We start from the raw sequence: 24,957 nt of genomic DNA, 5'->3' as shown, positions 1-24,957 counted from the left end.
CAAACTCTCTTCCACCCATTAATTTTCTTTTCAGTAGATTCCCAAGAACCTCCATGCCTGACCACACTCGGATCTGGAGAAGGGAATTCCGAGGGCGGAATAGTCCGATCCGGGAGGACTCCCACGCCACCTCCACCGTCGTCCCCATGCACACCCCCTCCGCCGGGGCGCCCCGCTCCTCCAGGCCCCTGCCGGACCCAGGCCATGCTTCGCAGGCGGGTGAGGGGGCTCGCGGCCCTCTGGATATCTGCGCACCTGCCCCCTATGCGGACCCCTAAGCCGGCTCCTCCGGGCCCCCGTGCGTCCCGGGAACGCGGATGCGCTTTGGAGACGAGCCAGGGTGCCGGCGCCCCCGCGCGCGGATGGAAGGGCGGCAGCCGGGGGCGCCCACCCCGTGTCCCGGGGAGCCCCGCCCCGATGCCGGCCCCGCGCCGAGTCCCGGGGGCGCCGCGCGGTCCCCGGAAGTGGCGGCGGGCGTGCGGGAGCGGCGCGGGCGGGGGCGGCGCTGGAGCCGGGCATGGCCGCCGCCGCCGGCTTTGTGTGCCGCGCGCGGGCCCCCAGCGCCGCACCCGGGCCTCGGGACCGCCGCTGACCGCCCCGCCCGGCCGCCGGCCCCGCCTCCTCCGCGCCGCCCCTGGCGCCCGCCGCGCGCCCCGCCCGCCCGCGCCCGCCGCGCGCCCTCGCTCCCGAGCCAGCCAGCCTGCCGGGCCGGCGGCGGCGGGCCCAGGCCGCCCCGATGCCGGAGCCAGGCCCCAGGATGAACGGCTTCTCGCTGGGCGAGCTGTGCTGGCTCTTCTGCTGCCCGCCCTGCCCGAGCCGCATCGCCGCCAAGCTGGCCTTCCTGCCGCCCGAGCCCACCTACACGGTGCTGGCTCCCGAGCAGCGCGGCCCCGGCGCGCCCGCCCCCGCCCCGGCCGCCGCGGCCCAGCCGGCGGCGCCGCAGCCCGAGGAGGGCCCGGGCGCGGGGCCCGGCGCGTGCAGCCTGCACCTGAGCGAGCGCGCCGACTGGCAGTACTCGCAGCGCGAGCTGGACGCCGTCGAGGTCTTCTTCTCGCGCACCGCCCGGGACAACCGGCTGGGCTGCATGTTCGTGCGCTGCGCGCCCTCCAGCCGCTACACGCTGCTCTTCTCGCACGGCAACGCCGTGGACCTGGGCCAGATGTGCAGCTTCTACATCGGGCTCGGCTCGCGCATCAACTGCAACATCTTTTCCTACGACTACTCGGGCTACGGCGTCAGCTCGGGCAGGCCCTCCGAGAAGAACCTCTACGCCGACATCGACGCCGCGTGGCAGGCGCTGCGCACCCGGTGAGCCGGCCGGGGGTCGCCAGGCCCGGCCTCCAGCTGCGGGGGCGGGGCGGGGGTTCCCTCGGGGCCTGCGGGGAGAGGCGTCCCTCCTCGGGGGCTATGGGCCAGCCGCTGAGGATTCGCTTTCCCCTGGCCTTCTCCCACCCCCTCCAAAACCCCTGCCGGCCCTCAGGTTCCTGGAGAGCTCAGACTCGGGGGGTTTGCCTGCCTCGGCATGCCTGGGGTCCCCGGTCCACCGGCTGGGTCTTTTGTGGCTCTGGTCTCCGCACGTGGCAGCGTGGGGGTGCTTCAGCACGGGCAGAAACAACTCGGCTCGCGTTTACTCTGTGCGAGCTGACAGCCAGAGACTGAAGGTCTTCGGGCCGAAGTGACCTTGGGGAAGGCGGCAGGAGGCTCCAGAGCGGTTTCTTTCCTTGTAAAATCAGGGGCGACACGGGGTGACCTCTAAAGGACTTTCTGGTTGTAAAGTGCTCGGCGGGGCAGTGTCCTGGCCACCGTGGAGGCGGCTGGCCGGGCGCACGGTGCGAAGTTGGCCTCCTGGTGGGCAGAGTAGCTGGCACTGTGTGGCCGGGAGGTTAAGTGGTGCCTGCTGGCCTGGCACCTTCCGCGAGGCCTCAGCAACACCCCAGGATGTGTTCGAATCTTAGGTTATGGGGTTTGAGGACTCTCTTGACCTTGAATTAGCATTTACAGAAGGATTGGGGCAGACTTTAACGTGCAAGGCACAAATTGTGAGGGCATGGTTTCCGGGCTAAACCTGGGAAGACAAGCAAACAGGAAACTTGAGTTTTCTTCTCAACTCAGACAAAAGTCTGGGCAAGTCACGTCACCTGTTTGTGCTCCAGTTTTGGTATTTCTGACTCACCTCATAGCAGTGGTGGTGAAAACACCTGAGATCATGCCTGTAATGACCTTGCATCGCTTCAGGTGAAACGGCCCCCAGAATAAGTGTAATTGACACTATTATGGCTGTGGACACTTACATAATTTTTTTCTGAAATGTGTTTGCTCGGCTCATGCGGATCCCCGACGTTCATGATTTTCGTCTCCTTTCCTGTTAATACACAGGCTCATAAATTAGCTCCTCGCCTTTCTGGGAAAACGAGTTGTCCAACAAGGAAGGACTTAGGACTTAAGATATGTTGCTTATTCCTGTTCTCCTGAAGGACTTCATTTGCATTATATAGCTTTTCGAAAGGGGTTTAGGTGGGTGAGAATGTGTCATGTGAATACGTTGAGTCAGAGTACACAAGTAGTTAGAAGCTACCTGTCCCACTAAAGGGTTTCAGAAGTGTGTGTCACACAAGCAATAGATGGCTAGCATTTACTGTGGGTAAAGGTGTGAAAAATAAGGGTTGGCATTAGATCTTTTTGTAATGAAACTTTGAAAATCTTACTTGAGTATCAGGTTTTGTCCTGAGATTTCTGTGGAAGCCTGGTCCTCGGTGTGGGTGTCTGTTAAAACCTTTCAGAACGGGGGAAACCTTCTGCCCTGAATGTGCAGGTGTGTCTGTTACAACATGTGTGAGCATAGTGGTTTCCTGGAGACTTTTGTCACAGTTTAAGGTCACTGGTTTGGATAAACAATTCAATTCCATTTTGAATGATCTGATGGTATGTCTAAATTTTGCCCATGGTTTATTTAATTTTATGCCAGAACTCATACCTAGATGGGTTTACACGCCTGTAAAATGGGTTAGAATTTAAAGGTTAAATGAGAATCTTAGAATTGGAAGAAACCTTACAAATCCTCTTGTCCTGTGCTTTCTCAAACTTTTTTGATTGTGACCCCATAGTAAGAAGCATCTTACATCCTGATTAAGCTCACATATGCGTCTGTGTCTATATATCTGAAGCAAACATTTCATAAAACATTGTTTTTTTCTCTGGGCAATGCACACAGCAGAACATGTTCTGTTTTACTTCATATAATATAAAAAAAAGAAAAAGAATGCCAGTTGTGAACCACCACGTATATTTCCCAACTCCTATCTGGACGGTGCTCTTGGCGCCCACCTCACCTGCCAGAGGCCTGGGGAAGATAACCTCACAGTGGAGGATCTCGGTCTCTCTACTGCTGGCTCAGGATTCGCTCCCCTATGCCGTCTAGCCCTATTTGTCAGGTTTCTCAAGAGGGGTGTGTGTGTGTGTGTGTGTGTGACTTATTCTAATTACACGGGAGTTCCCTGATTCTGAAGCGCATCAGTCTCCTCGCTGTTCTCTGGTCTTTTGGTCTCCTCTTGCCTGGAATGGGCCCTGTTCTCTGCCCATTTCCAGCCCCGTGCAGGTCGCGGTCCCGGCAGCAGTCTTTCCACGGCGCGTGCCCATCCCTTCTGTGGCTGGGTCAGATCCCCCCTCCACCTCCCAGCCCCATGTCCTCTTTGGGGAGCGGTCTGTTTCTGACCTCCTGGTTAACCACGCTGTTCAGGACAGTGACTGGGGAGCCTGCCCTGTCCTGGGGCAGCTCTGTCTCAGCTCAGGGTGCCCCCAGGAGGACTGTAGGGTGTGTCAGTGTGTGCGTCCCCACGGTACCTGGCCCAGACTGGGCCCAAGGCTCGTCCCCCCTCCTTGTGCTCACGTCTGGCCTTGCGTATACGCCTTTTTCTGCTGCCAGGAACACTTGATCCTGCCTGGATTCGGAGACCCTCACATGCCTGTGCACCTGGCACTCAGCCCCTTTACCTGCGCTTGTCACTCTGTGTCGATGCCTCCTGTTAGTTAACTGTATTCCCATTAAAGTGAAAGTTCCTCAAGGGCAAGGACTCCACACCTTCTGTATTCCCAACAACCGGCAAAGTGCCTTAAAATAATAGACACTCATTATATGCTTGATTAATGGATTGCATATATGGGTGCCCCATAAATAAATGGGATAAACTCAACTTTTCCTAAGTTAGATTCTTACAAACCTTCCATCTTACTTTATCTCCAGAGTGTACATCCATGGGTACAACTATAGACAGAAAAGGGGTTACGATGTATCCGCTTGAGGTCTGATTCACCTTGTGTCCACTATATGCATGTGTCTGCAGCACTGAAGTGTCTGTATTGAACAAAACAGTAACACTTACCTTTCCTTTGTGTTTCTCTTCATTTTTTATCCATGACCTGTCTGTGCCAGCTCCTGGCCGTGCTGTGGTGAGCTGCCCAGTCCTTCATGAGGACTTCATAAATGCTCCCAAGTATTTGCATAAATGATGGGCAGTAAGGCGGGCATATTATCCAGAATAAGTGTTTCAAGAGGAAGTAAATTTGAAGGCAACGAAGGTGGTCATTGCTATTTGGCCAAGAAATGACTATTTTAAGCATTTGAAAAATTACTGGAAAAGGTGAGAAGAGAGCTAGGATTTGAAGGAGCCGGAAAGAGTGTGGACTCATGGTGGAAGAAGTAAGTTAGGGTCTTAGTCGGTTTCAGCTGCTCTAACAAAGTACCACACACTGGGTGCCTAGAAACAGGAACTTACTGCTGACAATTCTGGAGGCTGGAAGTCTGAGATCAGATGCCGGCATGGTCCGGGTCTGGGGAGAACCCTCTTCCTGGTTGCGGACTGTCAACTTCTTGTCCTGTCCTCACGTGGCAGAAGGCGCGAGGGAGCTTTCTTGGGCTGATTTATCAGGAGACTAATCCCATTCATAGGGGCTCCACCCTCAAGACCTAATCAACTTCCTAATAACATCACCTTGGGGGTTAGGTTTCTTTATATGAATTTTTTGGGGAGAGGGACACAAATACTCAGTCCCCCAGTAGCTGGTGTGGGAACAGAGAGAAGAGACAGCAGAGATCCTGAGCATAATGGAGAGCTCAAAGGTTGGGACTGGCCTTACATTTTGTGTCACTGACGTACATCGTGAGTGTGTTGTGAATACCAGCAGTTGAGGGCACACGCTGGAATCTCTTAGAAGTGTTTGTGGAAAGGACACTGAGAATCAGGTGGCCCTACTGGAGGGTGGCGTTGCAACCTGAGCCGGGGAAGTGATTAATCTGTGCAGGAAGGGCTGCCTGTGGCTCGGTGGGAGCAGGTGGATGAAGTCTCCTCCACACACATCCCTCGGAGGGGCTTCTCGACACGAGCAGCTACGGACTGTGCAGAAACGAGACCTGTGATTCAGGAGGCGGTGAATCAAGCTGATGTGAAAGTGTAAACCCAAACAAGCCAAATAACCCAGCGAATGAGGCATGAGATGGGTGGAGAGTATTTTTGCTGAAACGTTTTAATCTAGAAAAATGGGCGAGTAGGGCATTTGTGATTCAATTTGTGAGTGTTCACCAATGCCAGCCGCGGCAGTTGTCTGATCCTTGTATTTGCTGCAGGGATGGTGGAGGAGAGAGGCGTTCAGTAACATGGACAAGGAAACACTGACCCAATCAGAGAAGCAAATGCAGAGAGAGGAAGATAAATAGAGACTTTTGGTGCCTGGATGCAAAGGCAACTACAAAGACAGTATTTCATTCACTCGTTTATTCATTTGACCAACAAACCGTTAACCGTTAAACACACATGTATCCATGCTGTGCTTGTACCAGACGCTACAATAGGTTCCCTCTGAGTGTCGTGATTCCCAAACCGTTTCTTTTTGTTGTGAAAGGATGGAATGGATCTTAGAGACACTGTGAGTGTGGAGCCACATGTTGCTGTGTTGTAACTTGTGCACCTGTGAATCACAGGATGCACAATCAGGAAAGCCACCAGGCGGGGAGGCTGTGGTGGACACCCGCAGGGAGGGGGGCCCTCGAAAAGCACCTTCTGCTGGTTGAGAGAGGTGTTTACCGTTGTGAGGCGCAGGATGGATTTCTCCCGGGAGCAGCAAAGCAGTTGCTTCCCCGGGCGTGTTGAAGTTAATGCCCCGACCTCGTTGTTCTCACTTTTCTCAGAGAGACTACTACGATGCCGTTAAGGAAGAGTGCTCAGGATTTCTGCCTGAGTTGGGCTGACCAGGGAGGAGAGAAACAGAAGGTGTTGTGAATAAGGTTTGACATAAGGTGAGAGCACAGGGATATTTCTAGAAAGGAGATAGAATATCTGCTTGGGGTTCAAGGCAGCCACTATGAGAATATCCCATCAGGAAGAATTAACTCTTAAGAACGGACTTGTTGAAACTGAAGGGGGTGAAGTGTGTTTTACAGGTCCCCTCTCCCTCAAATGCTCCTGTGCCGAGCTCGCATCTTCAGGTCGCCTCACGGTGCCCTCGTGTAGATTTGCTCTCTAGCTGGGGCTCTGAGCTCGCGCCCCATCCCACACGCGGACTTACCCGTGGGTCTGCTTGGAGGGGCCTCGCTTTGCTCTGGCGGTCCAGTTGCAGAAGACCTGACAAGCTCATTCACGTCTCTGTGTTAGCAGCGATAACTCCATGATGTGCTTCTCTTCTGAGTGTATTTGTTTGTATTTAGGGCCATCTTGGAGGCTCAGTTTTTTTTTTTTTTTGGAGGAAGATTAGTCCTGAGCTAACATCTGCTCCCAATTGTCCTCTTTTTGCTGAGGAAGACCGGCCCTGAGCTAACATCCATGCCCATCCTCCTCTACTTTATATGTGGGACGCCTACCACAGCATGGCTTGCCAGGCGGTGCTGTGTCCACACGTGGGATCTGAACTGGCGAACCCCCGGCCACCAAAGCAGAACGTGTGCACTTAACCACTGCCCCACTGGGCTGGCCCCTGGAGGCTCAGTCTTAAAACTCTCCTGCATAATGGCATGTTGGTGGAAGAAGCCTTTGTCGCTTCCCGGAGAAGTCGCTTACATTGTACTGTCCTGCAGTCACTCGAAGTGACCCCTAAGGTCACGCACTCCCCGCCTTCCGTCACTGCTCTTGCTCCTCACTGCTGCCCACATTCAGTCCCGCCTCCACTCCAGTCAGGGGTGATGACCCGCAGAAGCCCCCAGGATCTGGCTGTAGGAGTTGCTGTGTTCGCCTTGTAGCAGAGTTACCTTCTCTGTTGGACTTTGCTCTCTCTGGTGTAGAGGCTGTAAACCTGCTCCACTTTAGGAATCCAGAGTCTCAACACCGATGACACTGAGGGCTGCAGTACTCAGATATCAGAATGCCTTTTTTTTTTTCAGGATTGCTTTAAATGATAGGCTTCCTGCTTCGTCTAGAAGATTTAATTTACGAAAGTTGGACAAACACAGAGTCTTTTGAACTAGGGAGACGGGTTCTAATTGCAGCACTTCCTCTGGTCCATCAGGTCTCCTTGAACCAGGCCCCCCAGCACCCCCCCCCCCCCACCCTGTGGGGCTTCGCTCTCCCCTGCATCAAAAGGCGGGGCTTCCGATGTGCCTTCTGGGAGGCTGGTTCATGATTTTCAGGGGAGCATCGAATGTGCTTGAATTTGCTTTTCTCGACCACACTGGGAAACTCGGTGGTTTCAGTCTCTAGAGTGGATCTCAACCATGGCTGCACGTCAGCATTTCCAGATGGGTTTTATAAAATGGTGTGGGTGTGTATCTAGACACATATGTGTGCATGCATATGTGTCTAGGTGCATGGGTACAAGTGTGTTTACACTTGTACGTGTGCATATATTCAAATATATGTGCGTCTGTATGCATATATGTACAAGTGTGTGTGTGTGTGTGTGTGTGTGTGTGGGCAGCCAGGGTTGAGAAGCACTGGCCTAGAAACATCCAGAAGTCAGTGTACGGTGAAAGATTGGCCACACTTTAATTGGTTAAGAGTTGAAGAAAAGAGAATGTTAGAGATGGTTCTTTTCTACACTTACATAGATGTTTTTAGCCAAAGACCTTGGTGCCAGGAACCACTAGCATGGACCAAATGCTGGGTCCTTTGTTCAAAGGACAGCCACGTTCACGCGTGCGGGATTCCTGAGTCCCACGGGAGCTGGAAGTGGGGACTCAGGAGCCGTGGAGGCCCGTGGCCCTACCCCCCACTTCCTCTGCCTGGGCTGGCCTGGTCTCCCGCCCCGTTCCCTCTGCTTGCCTGTTCCATCGCTCACTCTCTCTACAACGAGCCTCTCCTGTTGTTCCTGGTCTTTGCGCATCACCTCTCCCCGCAGCAGAACCTGTGCCCACCCCTGGCCAGGCTGCCAGGAGCTGGCCTCCCTCGGGCCCACAGATACCTGGTATGTACCCGGGTTAGGCTAAGGCAGTATAATAAACACGGCGACCTCCTTGGGGCTGGGGGCCATGGCAGTCCCGAGAAGGGGGCTCGGCCAGGACGAGCTCGCCCTGCCACATCCGCTCCGGGGCACTTCTGGGCCTCCTTCTAGGTGTAGGGGTTGCGTGGGACGGTCTCCACTCCACCTGGCCCCTTGTGTGTGACAGTTCTCTCTGACGAGAGAGCAGAGGCCTTGAAGAATAGACCATAATTAATTCCATAAACCAGGTCAGTGGAGCAATGATGTCACTGCCTTTTTGTGACCAGCGTCTGGGCTCCCATTTCAGCCTGGAAATGAGAGGCTCTAGAAAAATGCTCCCCTCTTCCTGTGGCGTCCCCTTTCTCCTCCCCACAGCGGATGCACCTTCCAGCCCAGGACAGTGGGGCCAGCTGTAGAAAGTGGTTTGTGGGGTGGACGCACTTCTGAACAGCCCCTGGCGGGGAGGAGAAAGGGCGAACGTTGGGTGACGGAGGCAGGAGAAGAGGGCCAGCGCTCCAGGCTGCCAGCGGCCTTCTGTGTGACTCGGGTTAGAGATCGCCAGCTTGAAATGATTTAATGATTGAGCTCTTCATTTAGATGATTTGCAGCCGTAACTGATTCCTGGCTCTGATATCAGAGTCACCCAGGTAAGCTTTTCTCAAGGGTAAGCTGGAGAGGAATGTTCCTGTCAGTCTTAGCTTTCTCTGATGTTCTTCATGGCCAAGGGCAGAGATTCTGGAGTCAGACAGACGGAGTTTAGGTCCTGCCTGTGCCACTTATTAACTGCTTCACCTCAGGCAAGTTTCCTGGCCTTTCTGAACCTCAGTTACAATAATAATGGGACCAATGATAATCATAGCAACCACTGCCTCTCAGGTGCTCTGGTACAATGCCTTCCACAGAGTAAGAGCGCGACAAATAGGATGTTATTGCTGTTTTGGATTACTAATAAAATTATTAGAGCTATAATAACCAAATGCTTAGATCATGCCAGAAAACAGATGCTTTAGATCAGAAGGCGTGTTAAAGAAATTGCTTCCTTCCCCACTCTGCAGAGTAAATAGTAGTACCCAGGGGAGCCTGGCTCGGTGGGTGTGGACGGAGAGGCACAGTGAGGATGTTTTGGTTTTATTTGCAGCGAAGGGGGAAAAGGCTCTTTGAAAGTGCTTCCCTGGCCCTGAGGGCTCTGTGTATCCTGTTTTAGTTTGGGGAGCGGTGGCTTTTAGTATTTTAAATCCGATAGCACTTCATCTCCCAAGGTGTTTATATCCCCAAAGGAGATCCTGAAAGGAGAGGAAACTTTACCTGTAATCCAATACCTGGCAATTACTTTGTAAACCTCCACGGCGCTGTTTCCAGGCTCAGCCGGACCTGCGTTCAGGCAGCAACCGGAGACTGGGGCACCGAGTGGGGAATGGAGAGGATGAGGAGGCGACCCCGTCTCTTTCTACCGCTCAGGACATCCGGTTGCTCTTTTCTGATGGGATGACCTTCAGCGGATAATTCTCCTCCTCTTTTCCTAAAGGTCGCCGAACCTGAGTCGCACACTTCCTTTTAGAATAGGAATGCTCCCATGATGCCTTGTACCTCCAATTCCCTTTGAGTTTTCAGGGCTCTGCGTCGTGGAGCTCATTGATAACTTCCATGTTATTGATTTACTTGAGTGTTCAAGGGCCGTGGCACTGTGGTGAAACTGGAAACCTGTTTCCAGGAAGTCCAGGTCATTCAGATGCAGCGCCCAGACTAATGGTTCACTGTTGCATCTCAATGACTTGCTGAATCACTGAACAGAGTCTGGCCTCCCTCCGGATTACTTGTTAACTGGGCACTGCTTAAATTTGCACTTGCAAAAGGAGGCCTGGCAACCTCCAGGACTGATTATTAGTTTGTTCCTTCAGGTTCCTATTTTTAAATGGATAAAAATGAAATCTGGGCAGTTACGTTGGGGGAAAAAATGTGAAGCAAGCCTGTATTCAGAATATCTCCAGAAAGAGTGAGTTTCTGGATGTTAATTATTACTCTGCTGGCTAACACTTTTGTTATTATGGTTGGTAATCAAATAAGAGTTCCAGCTTATCCCACACTGTCTTTAGTGTCCCAAGCTGTGTGTCGTGATTATATTGCCTGCAAAGGTCCGTGATACCAGAACAGGACTTTTTGTATGCTGGTATAGGGGCGGAAGCATTTTTCCTTCTTCCCTTTTAGGTTCGTTGGCTGGTCTAATAATTAAGATGATACATGACAAACAGGAGAGAAATAAAAGTTTAATAACATGTATAACCTCCTGTGAAACTGAGTAACTCACCAGAATGGCTGAAGCCATCGCCTTAAGTACCATCTTAAGACGTTTGGGTGGGGAGTCAGTTATGGGAGGTGACCAGGAAAAGCACGGTAAACAACGGTAGGGTTGTTATGCAGATAGAGTCATTGCCTTCTCTGTGGATAAGAGTTTCATTTATCAGCATCCTCCTCTTCCAGGTACAGAGAGGGAGACACCCTTACCAGTGGAGATTTCCTTATAAATGGAAATGTTCCTTACAAAAGGATAACTTCTACTCAGTTTTTAGAGCTTCTCTTGTGTCTGTTATTTAAAAAAAAAAAAAAAAAACAGCCTAAAATAACCAGTATGCCAAAGAGGCATATTTTGGGGTGGCAAAATCTGCTCCTCTTCTCTGGTTTAACTGAAATAGTTTGATTCATCCTTAATGTCATAAAAACCCAAGGTTATTTCAGATTCTCTGTTTGGTTGCTGTGTGGTTTAACGATCGCTGTTGTCCTTGTGACTTGTAACATTCATACCATTTTGATTTGAATATACGTATTAGGAAAGGACCGTTGACGTGTTAATCACTTCTAAACACGTTTTATATTCTGTAACTAGGCTGGATAAAATAATTTTCTTAAATGAACTTGGGAGTCATATTTAATTGGGATAAATTAGTTTTTCCTACTAAAAACTTCAAGAAAACACTAGAAAGATAAAGAACATACTAAGCTAAAATAGAATTACAGTAGAATGTAATTATATAATGTAAAATATAATTACAGTAGAAGGATTAACATAGTTTGGGCTGTCATTTAACTGTTACCTCCCAAGAAGAGTCATCTGCCCACCCCAAGACATGCCAGTAGTCAGGAGGCAAGGTGGTAGGAGAGAAAGGGTTTTATCACAGCTTGCTAGCAAGGGGGAAGATGGCCAACTCATGTCTGAAAGAACCACCTTCTAGAACAAAGGCCACAGGATGGTTATATAGGGAGCTGGTTTCTGGGTGGGGCAGACATCAGGTCCCTCTTGCTGATAGTCCTTTATTTTATTGGACATGTGTCAGAGAATGGAGCAACGCCCTATACCCTGATCTTTCAGTTGTAATTGTTGATGGCTATCAGCATAGACTCTGCCCGGGGTCATCACATTCCTAAGGAACTCAAAGGAACAAAGTTATCATTTAAAGCAGCTGGGAGGGGCCACAAAATCTACAGAGGATGTCTGGGTTAGTTAATCAGAAGTCATTCAATGTTACAATATGGTTTCTTTTCTACAATATGGCTTCCCCTGTGTCAACCTGGTGTTGAGCCCGTGTCATAACTGCAGAGGGTTTCCCAGAGTCTGTCTCCATCCCTGAGGTCAGAGGGAGTTTGCAGTCCTGGGGTTCTGGCTGCCTGGGGGCGCAGCGGGCAGTCCTGCCACTCCTCCGAATCACTCTGACCACATGTCACCCTCCATTTACACATGTTCAGGCTACAACCCCTTTTGGTGCCTTCCTCTTCATCTGGTCAGCCACTAGTTTCTATTATTCTTTTTTTGCATTTTGCTTGTCCATCTCCTTTCCTTAAGCTAGGCCTTTGATAACTCATACCTGCGTCTCTGTGGCAGCCTGATCTCCCTGCCTCACGTTCTTCTCATGCCATCTGTCCAGGACCCGGTGCTGCTTAAATCCCCCCAGTTGGCTTTGTTCCCTGCTTCGTCCCCAGCGCCTGGAACAGCAGATGATGGCATGTGACGGGCACTCGTTGAATGTGTGTTGGGTGAATAAGTGAATGAGATGGTGATGACAGAGTTCACAGACTTAACTGTAAGAATTACTGGGGTCGGGGGGGAGCGTGTTGTTAAAAATAGATTCTGGACCCGATCCTCAGAGACTGACAGAGTGGATCTGGAGCAGACCCAGATTAAACCGTAAACCAGCAGGCCTGGTGTGGGGGTGGGACGTCTGAGGAACATTGGGACTTGAGAGTGCTTTAGGAGGCCATTGGGGTACCCCATAGTGACTCATGGTTGTGTGATGGTGCTTCCTTCTTATAATTGGTGGGATTCTGCTTTTCCTGGAGCATTGATGCCCGTCGTGCGACTCGTGGTCCTTTCATCCATTTAGATTCTTATATTATATATGTTATATATAGGAAGTAAATATAAATCTAATTTTACAAAATTATTGTAAATATAAATATATTATAAGCAGATATTTTTTTTCGGTAAGCTGTTGGTAGCTCTTGGCCTCCAGGATTCAGCTGCATACTCCTCAGAGATTTCTGCATCTGGATCAGTGTTCTTTACCATCCCGCCTTCTGTTCTCATCCCGTGCAGCTTGAATATTCGAGAATGTTGATCCCCTGCTCAGCAAGCCTGTTTCACAGTTCCTGGACTCCCCCTTGTCATGATTCTCTCTCCTGCTCCACAGCCCTTATCTGTGGCCACACCTCACACCTTGTGATCTCCTGGAATGCTCCACTCCAGAATTTTGGATTATGAAATACCGCTTCTTGCTCACCCTCCCATCCTGTTGGATCTGCTTATTTAACAGGTGTATTCAGGGCCTGCTGTGGGCCAGGCATTGTTCCAGAATAAAACAGACAAAAATCTCTGCTCCTATGAGCTGCCATTCAGGAGTGGGCAGATAGCAATGAAAAACTAATCCTAATAATTTTGTAAACAAGAGTTGATTCGATTATGATAAATGCTATAGAAAAAGGAGAAAAGCAGAACAGGGCAACGTGATGAGTGGAGGTGTGGATGGCAGTTTTAAAAACATGCTTAGAATCTGCTTCATCTGGAGAATGAATCTGGCCCCAGCAGATGGAACGTCAAGGATGCCAGAGTGACTGGAACAGGGCGAATGAGGTGCAGTGGAGGGGAGAATGATAGGAGATGAGGACGGAGAGGAACGGGTTGGGGTGGGTGGGTGTTCACACAGGACCACAGAGCATTCATTGGAGGGCTGCTGGCTTTTCTGTGAAATCAGAGCCTTCCGAGGGCTTTGGGTAGAGAAGTGACTTGATTTGACGTAGGTTTCAAAAGGATCCCCCTGGCTGTCGTGTTAATGATAAGTTGGAGGGGCCAGTGTGCAGGGGAAGAAGGAAGAAGCCAGTTGGGATTCACGTCCGGTGTTTTAGGAGGCAGATGATGTGTCTCGGATCAGAGAGCTGGCAGCAGAGGTGGTGAGCAGCTCAGATTTTGGATGTTTTTTAAAGGTCGAAGCAACAGAGTTTGTTGATGCCCAGAGGAAGGCGAGTGTCAAGGATGCTTCCACTGGAGCGACAGGAAACCTAGCGTTGCTGGTAACTGAGCTGGGGGAGGGCTGTGGGCGGCTCTCGGCTGGGGCGGGGAGCGGGGGTCCAGTGCTGGATTGGGATGGTGAGTTTGAGATGCCCGTCAGACATCTAAGTGGAGATGTTGAGCAAGCGATAGGATGTGAGTGTGGACCTCAGGATCGGGGTCTGGGCCAGAGGCAGATTTGGGAATTTTCCCGTCAAAGGAGGAAAGTGGTTAAACCAAAAATGAACGTGGGGGAATTGGCATTTGACCCTGGGGTTGCTCTGCCTCTGCCCGCACCCTTGCCAGAGTTGCCCTTAATAGCTCTGTTCAGTCCATTCCCCTGGTTCCTGGGCATTTGATCCACGTTTCCCCCAGGCCTCTGCAGGAACCTGGTGTGGGAGGATCAGATGCTCCGGGAATGACGTCTCTCCCTGGGGGAGAGCCTCCTGGCCTCGGCATGTGTGTGCCGCCTGCTTGGGTCGTGGCCGTATGGTCACTTTCTGTGCCTGGAGAGTGACCACTGATTTTCCCTGAGCTCTCTTTTGAGGCCCCGGGAGAGCAGTGCCTTGCCCCGTGCTTGCTGTAGCCCCCCAGCAGCCGGTGCGATTCCCAAGAGGGGCCGAGCGCGGCTGTTCTCCAGGGGTTCCCCCGTTCCTCACACCTCCTTGCTTCCACTGGGCTGTTTGCTCAAACTCTGGTACTGACTCTGGGGGGTCCAGCATTTCTCTACTGTGATTGCTTTTGCAGGATTAAGTGTGGTGAAGATTACAGTTTTAATTTCCCTAATTCCTCCCACCTGACTGTTTCTCTATTTCCTCTCTGAACTGAAAATGGGACAGGAGTTTCTTGGGAACTTTTTTGTAGGCATCTGTAACCTTCTAAAATCCATTCTTGTATGATCTTTGAGTTGTCCTTTCATCTTCTCATTTACTAAAGAACTGCAAAGGTAATTAAGTCACACCCAAAACAATTGGAATCTACGTCGACTAGGAGTTTTCCATCAGCAACTCTTTTCTGGAAAGTGCTACTTAGAATAAAAGACCACACTCTGGATATTTATGAAAGAAAAAACATGGAGGCCGGCCTGGTGGGATAATGGTTAACTTCACGTGCTCTGCTTCCGTGGCCCGGGGTTCACGGGTTCACATCCTGGGCGCAGACCTACACAGCACTCATCAGGCTATGCTTTGGCGGCATAGAGGAAGATGGGCACAGATGTTAGCTCAGGGGCAATCTTCCACACCAAAGAAAAAGAGAAAAGCCTTGGCTTTTCTGTGCTCTTTACCTGGAATGCCCTTCTCCGGCGGTCACTGGCTGTTCAGAATCTCCGCCCCCATCTCCTTGCAGAGCCTTGCCAACAAGGTGGCCGTCCTCCGCTCCCATAACTGACTGTGTGTCTCTTCTCCATCTGCCACGTGGTCTTCAGTTGGTTCTGACTGTATCTGACTCCCCACGTGATTGCCATCTCCTTGAGGACGGCCGTCTCTGATTCGTCTGGACTTGCCCTGAGCCCAGTACGACACCCCTTGCACAGAAGGCCCTGGAGCTGGGGCTGAAGGAATGGGTGGAGTCACTAAGAGTGGGTGTCTACATCGAGGGCTCTTTGTTTCAGGTTCAAGATTCTGGGTCTTGATCCCCTCTGACTCTGGGCATGGAGGCCTCTGGTAGCCCTGGCTTCCTGCTGAGGTCTCTCTCCAGGGCTGGGTGCAAATGTGTAACCCAGCCCAGGGGAGGGAGAAGGTGAGAAGGACCCGGGGAACTGAGATCCTCCCCACGGCCCGCCATCTGATCCTGCGAATAAATGCCTGGCCTTCCTTCTGGAAGGCAAAGCTGTTTTCTTAAGAGTCGCCTGACTGTGTGGCCATTCTAAGAAGCGTAGCTTGGAGAAGATGGGGGAACATTTGTCCTTCTTGTTGCTTATGGGGGAGAAGTGTATACGCGTCTATCTGCTATCGGTGTAGAACCCAGAGTCCGTCTCATTCTCGGATGTTTTTATAAGACTAGCAAAAAGTGGTTGTGGTTATTGTTATTGAGGAATATTCATATACTTTGTGTCAGTTGGCAATTAAAAGAATGCAGAATTCAAATCAAACGTTGTATCTGGAATTCTACTGACTGTTGCCTCCATTGCCTCAGGTCCTTGAGACTTATAGACCAGCCATATTTTTTTCCCTTGCCATGTTGTTTATTTTTTTTAAACTTTATTATTAGATACAGTGTAAATAGAGTATTAAAATAAACCCATGTTTCTATCACCCACCTTCAACAGTTATCAACATTCTGCCATTTTTGTAGCATCTACACCTCAACCCAAACCTGCCCCCACTCTATTATTATTGCTTTTGTATAGGTCTTTTTTTTTTTTAAGGAAAAAAATTGCCTCGTTGAAATGCACAAATCTTAGCTGTTTAATTTCCCAGCAGTATCTTCTTCCTGTCTGTATCAGCACTCAGGCATGGTGGTGAGCCTGTTGCAGACCCGACCTTTCCTTGGTGCACTGTGGTGTCGTATCATTATTGGAGTATGGATCGCAATGAGAATAGATTGAAGGGAGATATTAAATAGATTCAACATCAAATAGTTATCAGAGGAGATGCACTGGAGTCTTGGCCATTTTATTCAAAAATAGATAAGTAAGTTGAGAACTTCAGGGTTGTGTTTCATTTATCTGGAATTAGTGGGGGCAGTAGAAAGATCACTGGTGTGGTGCTGGGAGGCATGGCTTCTAGCCAACCATTGAGCTACACAGCTGTGTGGCCTGGATAGTCATGTAATGTCTCTGTGGTTTCACACGTGACATATTTTTAATCATCACCACATCTTTGAGGCAGTCACCGTTGTTATCCCCATTTTAGAGGTTCGAAAACTGAGGACCAGGAAGGGTGAATGACTTGCCCAGGGTCACAGAGTTAAAAGGTGAGCCAGGGTTTGGACACAGGCAGCCTGACCCTGGAGCTCATCTTCTGAAATCCGACACTGTTGTCTCTCAAGGAGATGGGGTGAGCGTATTGGAAGATGCTGAGATTGTACACTGTGGTGCAGGAAACATACCAGAACTTAGATTTCTCTCCTTAGTTATTTTTCAGTGTTTATTTTTTTGGTTTAAACGTCCTTAGGATTTATATAGTGTTTAAAAACTAATATGTATAAATCTATATCTTCACACACATCAGGAGTATATGTTCTCGTTTTTATGAAAAAGGATGCATGCTGAGAAGTTCAGGCACCAGTGCTCTGGATTAACATTGTCACTTAATATTCTTAAAGTTCTTTTCTCAGAATTACAGGATCTGAGCATGAGGAGAAATTAAATTTTTAGAAATGTTTGCCCTTCAGCGAATCGCCTGACAGTTTGTCAGGTCCTGGGCTAGATGTTTGGTACAATCTTTCATTGTTGCCAGATCTTCTACAGTCCAAAAAAAAAAATCTTCAATTTGCATTTAAAAGATGACTTTGAGTACCCTTGGGGAAACTTCCTCCCATGGAATTGCGTGCTTTTGTCTAACACTGTTCTGAAGACAAAATGTCTCCTGAACGTTTGGAAATCATTTGAAAGGAAGAAAAGAAACATTTCTTCTCTCGTGAGGTGGCCACTCAGATTCCTTTCAACACTTGGAATGAGTGTTCTGACCGCCTGGCCGCTTGTCTTGTGGATTCTGATAAGATGGGGATGGCTAAGGATAAGTAAACAGAACCCGTGATAACTTTAGGCGGCTGCATGGTGCAGAGGTTAAGAGCAAGGACGACACAGCCAGACTGCCTGTGCTGTTTCCGCTGTGCCTCAGTTTCCTCTTGTCTAAAATGGAGAAATGGTGGTGTATGTATATTGTAGTGTTTGTCATGAATAATAAATAAGTCAGTGTTTGCAAAGTGCTTATATGTTGGTTTGATAAAGTGAATTTTAAAACACTGAAAAGAAAGGGAAAAAAGTGAAAAAGTTTACAGTAGATACCCTTAAAAGACTGGAAAGATAGCAACCCACTGCATTTCTAAAGGGTTTCGTAATTCCAGGGCACTTTCACACACTCCCTCTCTTTGTTCCTGAGAATAGTTCTGTGAGAAAGGTGATACAGAGTTATTCCCACTTGATACATTTGTAGAAAGAAGTGTCTGGAGAGTATGATTTACATCAGCCCATGTCGCTGTTAAGTAGTGAGTGCAAGGCTTCAGGGTATTTCTTTTGACTTAAATTTTTGGGGGCCTCTCTCAATTTGTTGCCATTAGTAGTTATTTTGTGGTTTGCTTTCTAGTGATTTTGTCAGTCTATCAATAAAGCAGTTGCGTACAAATGGTCCAGCAATATAGTCTTTCTGTATTTGACCTTTCTTTTAGTGCAATTGAATTTTCTCATTCCTCTGTTTATTGTCATTTCTGAAATTGATTTACAGAGCCACAATAACCTATTTTCAGTAATCTGGAACAGTGTTTTCTTCCTGAACATTTAAAGTTGGGCTCATTTTTCCTACCAAATCCCAGGAGTTCTTTTTTTAGATGGGAAGTGAAAATCCTTGAAAATCCATCTGATGTGTTTGCGGAGCCTCTGCAATGTGTCTAGCTTTAGGGATAACTAAAGAAAGGGGTTCTGAGCCTCCAGGAGCTTGAATTGTCATTGCAGGTGGCTTCTTGGAGTCACGCCCACTCCATGAATATAGGATGTTTATCATAACCCGCTGCTCAAGAGTCTGGCGCTTGGCGGTTTGCAATAAGGGTTCATTGACCTAATCCCAGATTAGGCTCTTGACATGCTTCTGTCTCAGAGACCACGGGACAGCAAATACGATAAGTCCTGTGACCTTGTTGGGAACTTCTGCTTTGTGAGTTCTTACAAGTCTCTAGGGCCCTTACAATTTCTTGGAAGGGAGAGGTCTCCTTAGCCCTAAAATGAGAAGCTCTGGCAGGAGAAGAGTGCCGTCCAGACCATCTTTCTTTCTTGGCAGAATGAATAGATGGTGTAAAACAGCCTGAATAAGGAAAATCATCTTGAAAACTTCCCCTCTCCTCCCACCCCCACTAAACTTCGATCTTCTTGAATTACAGCCAGAGATATTAAGGGGACATGGTCGTTTCTCTAGGTAACTGTGCTATGTTCTGTAAAGTCCATTAAAATCAATGAATTTTAAGATTTTAGTCCTTCCATTGCCAAGGAAACCAAACCATTAGTACATACAGTCAGATGGTCCTTGAGAGGAACATGAAGATTGAAGTAGCCCAGTGGGTCCCTAAACACAATGGAGGTTTCCTAAAGCCACATGTTTTCAGTAGGTCCAGTATTCTGAGGTTTTTGGCCACTTCTGCTTTTGGTTGTTAAAATCATCTCTAAAAATGTTTTATTTGGCCACCTAAGTCATTTCCCCATTTTATTGCAGGAGAAAAGGAAGGAACAGTTTGGCTAGTGTATGTAATCTAGAAAGTGTAGGATATCTATTCACTGAATCTGTCGTACTTGATTCAAAAATTTCTTTATTCTTTTTTAAAAAAAACCCTCTAGCATCAAGTGCAAAATTTGATCAAAATCCTACATTCTTGGTACACTTTCATGACTCGCTGTTAATTAATTTGTTTAGCTTTTGTGTTTATTTTAATAGTGGGGTAAGTGTCCCAACCCTTTACCCTAGGTTAAAAGCTAGGGAAATGATAATAATTTACCACTAATCACCTGGTCCCCTTCTCACTCCCCACCACCCCCGCCAGCTCTCTCCAATCCCCAGGTAGCCAAACGCCTAAATCCTGAATTTATCTTTGCCAATAATTCCATTATTATTGATAGCCATTCAGTCTCAATAAATGTTGTTGAATGAAGAACTGAATTAATATCTGGCTATCAACATTCACATCTTTCTAAGGAGAACAGTTTTTCTTCTGTTAAGCTCAGCTGTCTCTTACTTTTGTCTCCTTGGTCCTAATTCCTGGTTGTCTTTCCTCTTAGCATCTGTCAGATCCTGGAAACCACTATCAGGTAAGCTCCACGAGGGCAAAGGTGGCATCTTGTTTGTAGCTGAATTCCCTACAGACTTGAACACCAGGGAGAGCCTCCCTAAACGCGGGCTGAATTAAAGTCAGGTCTTCTCTGGCTTCCTCATCTCTTTCGCAAGCTGAATATCCCCAGTTCTCTCTGTACCAGGTGTTTCTGGATCCTTCACCATCTGGTCTTCCTCTCTGGTCACATTCTTGTTTGGTGCCATTTCTGAGATGGGCCTAGAGTTGACCTCAGCACTTTAGGTGTGGTTTGACCAGAGGAAGGTGCAATGGGACTGTCGCTCCCATGGCCCAGGCTTGCTACTTAATGTGACCTGACTGGACAGGCAGCCTGCTGCTGTCATGCATGTGCATTTCTGAAAATTTCGGGTCAAGCAGAATGATAGACTTATATAAGGAAGATGTTCATTCATTGAGAGCTAATTTTTAAAAATGTCCTAATTGTACCTCAATTTTCAGATAGTCTTTAAAATGACACTCACTCCTTACTTTTTATGTATGTTCATTAAGTGTCCTTTTTTCCCTTTACAATTGAACAGACACTCTTATCACCCAGAGGCAGGTGGGCATTTGATGGAGGCAAAAAAAAAAAAAATCAACATTTTGGTACATCAGATACTTTTCATCTTTGCCTCAACCGTAATATGAGACTTGTGCTTCTTATGAATTTTAGCACTTTCACCTGTTCCATTTTCCACTCATTGGATAAAATGAGAGCAAAGTGCATTTAAACACTGGTTTTAAAATCATTATTTGGCAGCTGACCCCTTTTTCGCAGAGCAATTAGGTTTGAATCCAAGTAGGAGGCCCCACCTTCTCCCCTTGTCTTGGTTCCTGAGGAGCTTCAGATGCTGTAGAGCAGAGTTCCCAAGTGGTTGCAAAAAAATATATTCAGATGATTTCACAAGGACTGCTGAGTAAGGATGCTGCTGGCCCAGCCTGAACAGCTAGCTGGTCGCATCACCATCCTAGGATGGGGAAGTCCACCCGGGTTGTCAGGAGGCAGCTTAGGTTAGGAAAGTCGGCTTGTTCTGGAGTTGAACATTGCCTGTGGGAGCGTTCTCAACAGCCCCACTGGAATTTTGCCGCATGTAAAGCTTTTGATTGTTTTCAATACCCTCCCTCAATTTGTCTTTTTCACTATTTATCTGTATTAAATTTCTTCTTGTAATGTTAAGCCCCATGCTTTGCCCATCGATATCTCCTTGCCACTGACCTTACTAATATTCAGTCTCGATGTTTAGATCAGATTCTTACATGTAATTACTGCAAATGAGCACCTGGTGACTCGGAGGGCCGCGGCCTCCGTCCAGGACGGTGGCGTCATCTTGTTCAGCTGGCGACATCATTGATTTGTCAAGGACAGAGTGAGGTAGACGCAAGAATAGAATAACTTTGCCAATCAGTCTGAATAATGCCTGCGTTCTGTGTCCTCGGACAGGTATGACTGTGAAATGTAGGGAGGAGCCACTCCCCTCGTGTTTTTAAAGATGGAGTGACACTGGGGTGCTCATGGAGAGTGCGCCTCCATGAAAACAGTAAGGCATGTCGTTAGGCTGAATCAAGTTGTGCCGATGTGCTGGTGAGAAACCTCAGTAGTAAATGAGGCGAGAGCAGCCCTGATGTCTGGTGGTTGGGATTCAGGCCCTCAGCGCCAAGGCCTGGGTTTGTGTCCTGGTTGGGGACCACACCCCTCTTCGGTCGGTTGTCATATTGTGGGGTGTTGCTGTGATGCTGAAAGCTGTGCTGCCAGGATTTCAAATACCAACAGGGTCACCCATGGTGGACAGGTTTCAGTGGAGCCTCCAGACGAAGACAGACTAGGAAGAAAGACTTGACCACCCACTGCTGATACAATGGGCCATGAAAACCCTGTCAACAGCAGCAGAGCATTGTCCGATACAGCGCTGGAAGGTGAGAGGATGGCACAGAAAGACTGGGCAGGGCTCCGCTCTCCTGAGCACAGGGTCACTAGGAGTCAGCATCCACTCCAGGGCACTGACAACAACAAAAATGACATGACAAGTGAATAACAATTTAATGACAGCATTTAACGTTTTTCCTCAAATAATATTTGCATACAATAATAAATCAAAAGGAAGAGATTATGATGAAAAGCCACAGTCACCCCTCTTTCCTCCTTACTCCCAGCACCCAATTCTCAGGAGCAACTTTAGAGAGTGTTACTGACTTTCTGCTAAGAAACATGGGGGTTTTTCTTAGTTATCCAGTCTTCTGACCCCCTTTTGCTATTTTCATTGTGTAATAATGGTAGCTACCTGCTAGGGGGGTTGAGGGTTCAATGAATCAGGACCTTTAAAGTTTGCAGAATTGTGCCCGGGACATAGTGGATGCTCTGTAAATGTCACCTGTCCTCATCCTCCTTTTGGGTTGTCTGTCTACACTGGAGAAGGAAGGTTGGGTTTCCTCCGTGTGGTGTACACAGGTCTGCTCCTGCCTTGGTCTCCCCCGAGAGGGAGGGCAGCCTGGGTGTGTTGCCTGGCAGCCTTTGGGAGAAAGGAGGCCTCCGAGGGCTGACTGAGGACCGTTTCACTTGATAGCATCAACTGGAAACCCCAGAGGGCTTTCAACTCCCTGTTGGGGAGGGGAGTCCATTTGTGGGTTCCCTGTTCAGACTTTCTATAACTCACCTATTTTTAGTTGCAAGCGAATTTTGAGCCAGAAACCATCCTGTGACTCAGTGGCTCCTGCCTGCCCCACAGTCCTCTCGTAGTGTGTTCTGGACGGCTGTCTCCTCTCCATTTCATCCATCAACACCTTCCCGTTCAGCTTCTCTCACCTAGAAATGGGTGGAAATCTTTGTCTTCTGATTTTGCCCCATCTTCCCACTTTCCCTGCTGTTGTGGGTTTATTCCTTTCTGAACATTTATACTTTTTCTATGAGATTTGGGTTGGTTGGGAAGTGAATGTACGGGCTTGGGTGCTCATTTTGAACTAGAAGCCAGAGGTGTCTTTTTAATTAACAGTGTCATAAACGGGCATTTTTCATTGTGAGCTGCCCCGTCCCATGGCCCCAGGGGCGCCATGCGCTGGGAGAGGGAGCTCCACGGGCGAGCCTTCCCGTGATTCTGTCGTCACCGACAGCCCTTCCAGGCTGACTCGGTGTCTGATGGTGAAGGAGCCGGCTGGATCATGCTGTCAGGGCCTCTGCTGGTTGTATCTTGTTGAATTGCCACATCCAAGGAGGATTCACCATGAGTCACGCTGGGGATTCCAAAATGACAGTCCGGAGTTGATCTCACTCAGCCTGTACACACCAAATGGCTGTTGAGAGACACTGTATTAATTTTCGATGAGAAATTTTAGGTAAAGCAGCTGTTTGCATTGTTATGAACACGTTGTCTCTATATAAGCGAAATTCAAAGAAAGCCACGTTACCAAAGGTATCTTGGGACACATGAAGTCACCACCAAAGGTATCGCTTCTACTGAGGAGCTGGAAGTCTGAGTCTGTGTAATCCCACAGGTGGGGTGAACTGGGCATCTACCTGCCAGCAAGGCCTGTCCGCTTGGTGGTGCTCAGGCTACCGATCAGAGTTCGTTTTAAATGGTTTTTAAAATACAGTGTTAGAAAGTATTCTATGCATTATGCTCTAGGTGTGTTTAAATAATAAAAAGTGCAGCGGCTTGAAAGTTTGACCCTGCTGGCTTGTGGCACCCCTGCAGAGGGAAAGGGGGTGGGGGAACATGAGGGGCTGGCGTTGGTGGGGCGCGAGCCGTATTTTCTCTCCTCCGTCCTCAAACCACGACTCTCTGAGGTAGGGGCCGTGAGCGCCTGTGGCAGGACAGGAGGCCTCACACACACACATGCACACACACACACACACCCCCCACACCCAACCCTGCAATGCTCCTGCACAGGTGCCCCCGGTGGTCTGCACCTCCACTGGTTCTCCGTGCACCTCTGCCAGCTACAGTGCAGAGGTTGTAAATAGGTGATTTTGGAGGAGGTTCCACTGTGAACCTAGGGCAGAATGTCATACACCCAGGGGCTGGCGCTTGTGGGGACCCTCAGAGCTGACGTGAGCTGTGTCCCTCCTGCTGGGGCGTGTGGGGCTGCCCACCCTCTGCTGGACTCTGGAACAGATGAATCTCGTCCTGAGCTGAGGACGAGAAGCCAGTAGCTGACTGGAGACACGTCCAGGTGACCCCCATCCAGGTGACCTCCACTCAGATGACCCCCATCCACATGACCTCCATCTAGATGACCTCCACTTAGATGACCCCCATCCACATGACCTCCATTCAGAGGACCCCCATCCACATGACCCCCATTCAGAGGACCCCCATCCACATGACCTCCACTCAGAGGACCCCCATCCACATGACCTCCACTCAGAGGACCCCCATCCACATGACCTCTACTCAGATGACCCACATCTATATGACCCGCATCCACGTGACCTCCATCCAGATGGAGGTTTAAAAGGCAGGGAGGCCGGTAATTGTTCACCTCCAGCCAGGCCGAGTCCCCACGTCAGTTCTTGCCCAACAGTTAGCACATGCAGTTTCTAAGCCAGACAGATGTTTGAGTAAGTGTAACTTTCCACTGAGCCAGGGGATCGTACTGAAATGGAGTTAAAGTCCTGATTATCTGGGACTCGCAGCGGGTCCCTTCACTCAGAAGGCATTTGAGGCTGTGTTCAGAGACGGGCGAGACGGGAATCCACTGTCTGGTCCTGGACTGCAGAACTTCACGGTGGCCTGGGAAGAATATATTTTGCACTCCTTTTCCATCCTAACCAGGAAATAGATCATGTTAACGACATCATTGTGGAAATTGGGTCTGGTGCTATATAGTGATTTTTGGTTGGTTTGTATCTTGTCTATTATGATGTATAAAATATAAAGGGAGATGAGTTATGATAAGGGAAAAATAAAAACAAGAATGGAAACACAAAATGCAGCCAGCATGAGGTTTAATAGTGCACCTGCTGCTTGCTCTGTGCTGTCTCTGCTGGAGGGTCGCCCTCTGGCTCTGGGTCTGTGGGGTCGTGGATGCCTCTCCCCCAAGCTCTGGAGTGCTTC

At 49.1% G+C, this 24,957-nt stretch overlaps 1 protein-coding gene across 1 annotated transcript in view; it reads left to right on the top strand.

Annotated features, from left to right (window-relative positions):
- The first annotated feature begins 656 nt into the window (after positions 1–656).
- Positions 657–24,957, top strand: part of ABHD17C (abhydrolase domain containing 17C, depalmitoylase) — a 50,142-nt gene continuing 25,841 nt past the window's right edge. The window contains exon 1 of the mRNA XM_014842499.3: positions 657–1,308. Coding sequence (XP_014697985.2) covers positions 737–1,308 — 572 coding nt within the window. The 5' untranslated portion in view covers positions 657–736. The remainder of the gene's footprint in view (positions 1,309–24,957) is intronic.

The sequence above is a fragment of the Equus asinus genome, chromosome 2 (genome assembly GCF_041296235.1).
Source record: "Equus asinus isolate D_3611 breed Donkey chromosome 2, EquAss-T2T_v2, whole genome shotgun sequence".
NCBI lineage: Eukaryota > Metazoa > Chordata > Mammalia > Perissodactyla > Equidae > Equus > Equus asinus.
The sequence above is the reverse complement of the archived record's forward strand: the minus strand, read 5'-3'. Positions and strand labels throughout refer to the sequence as shown.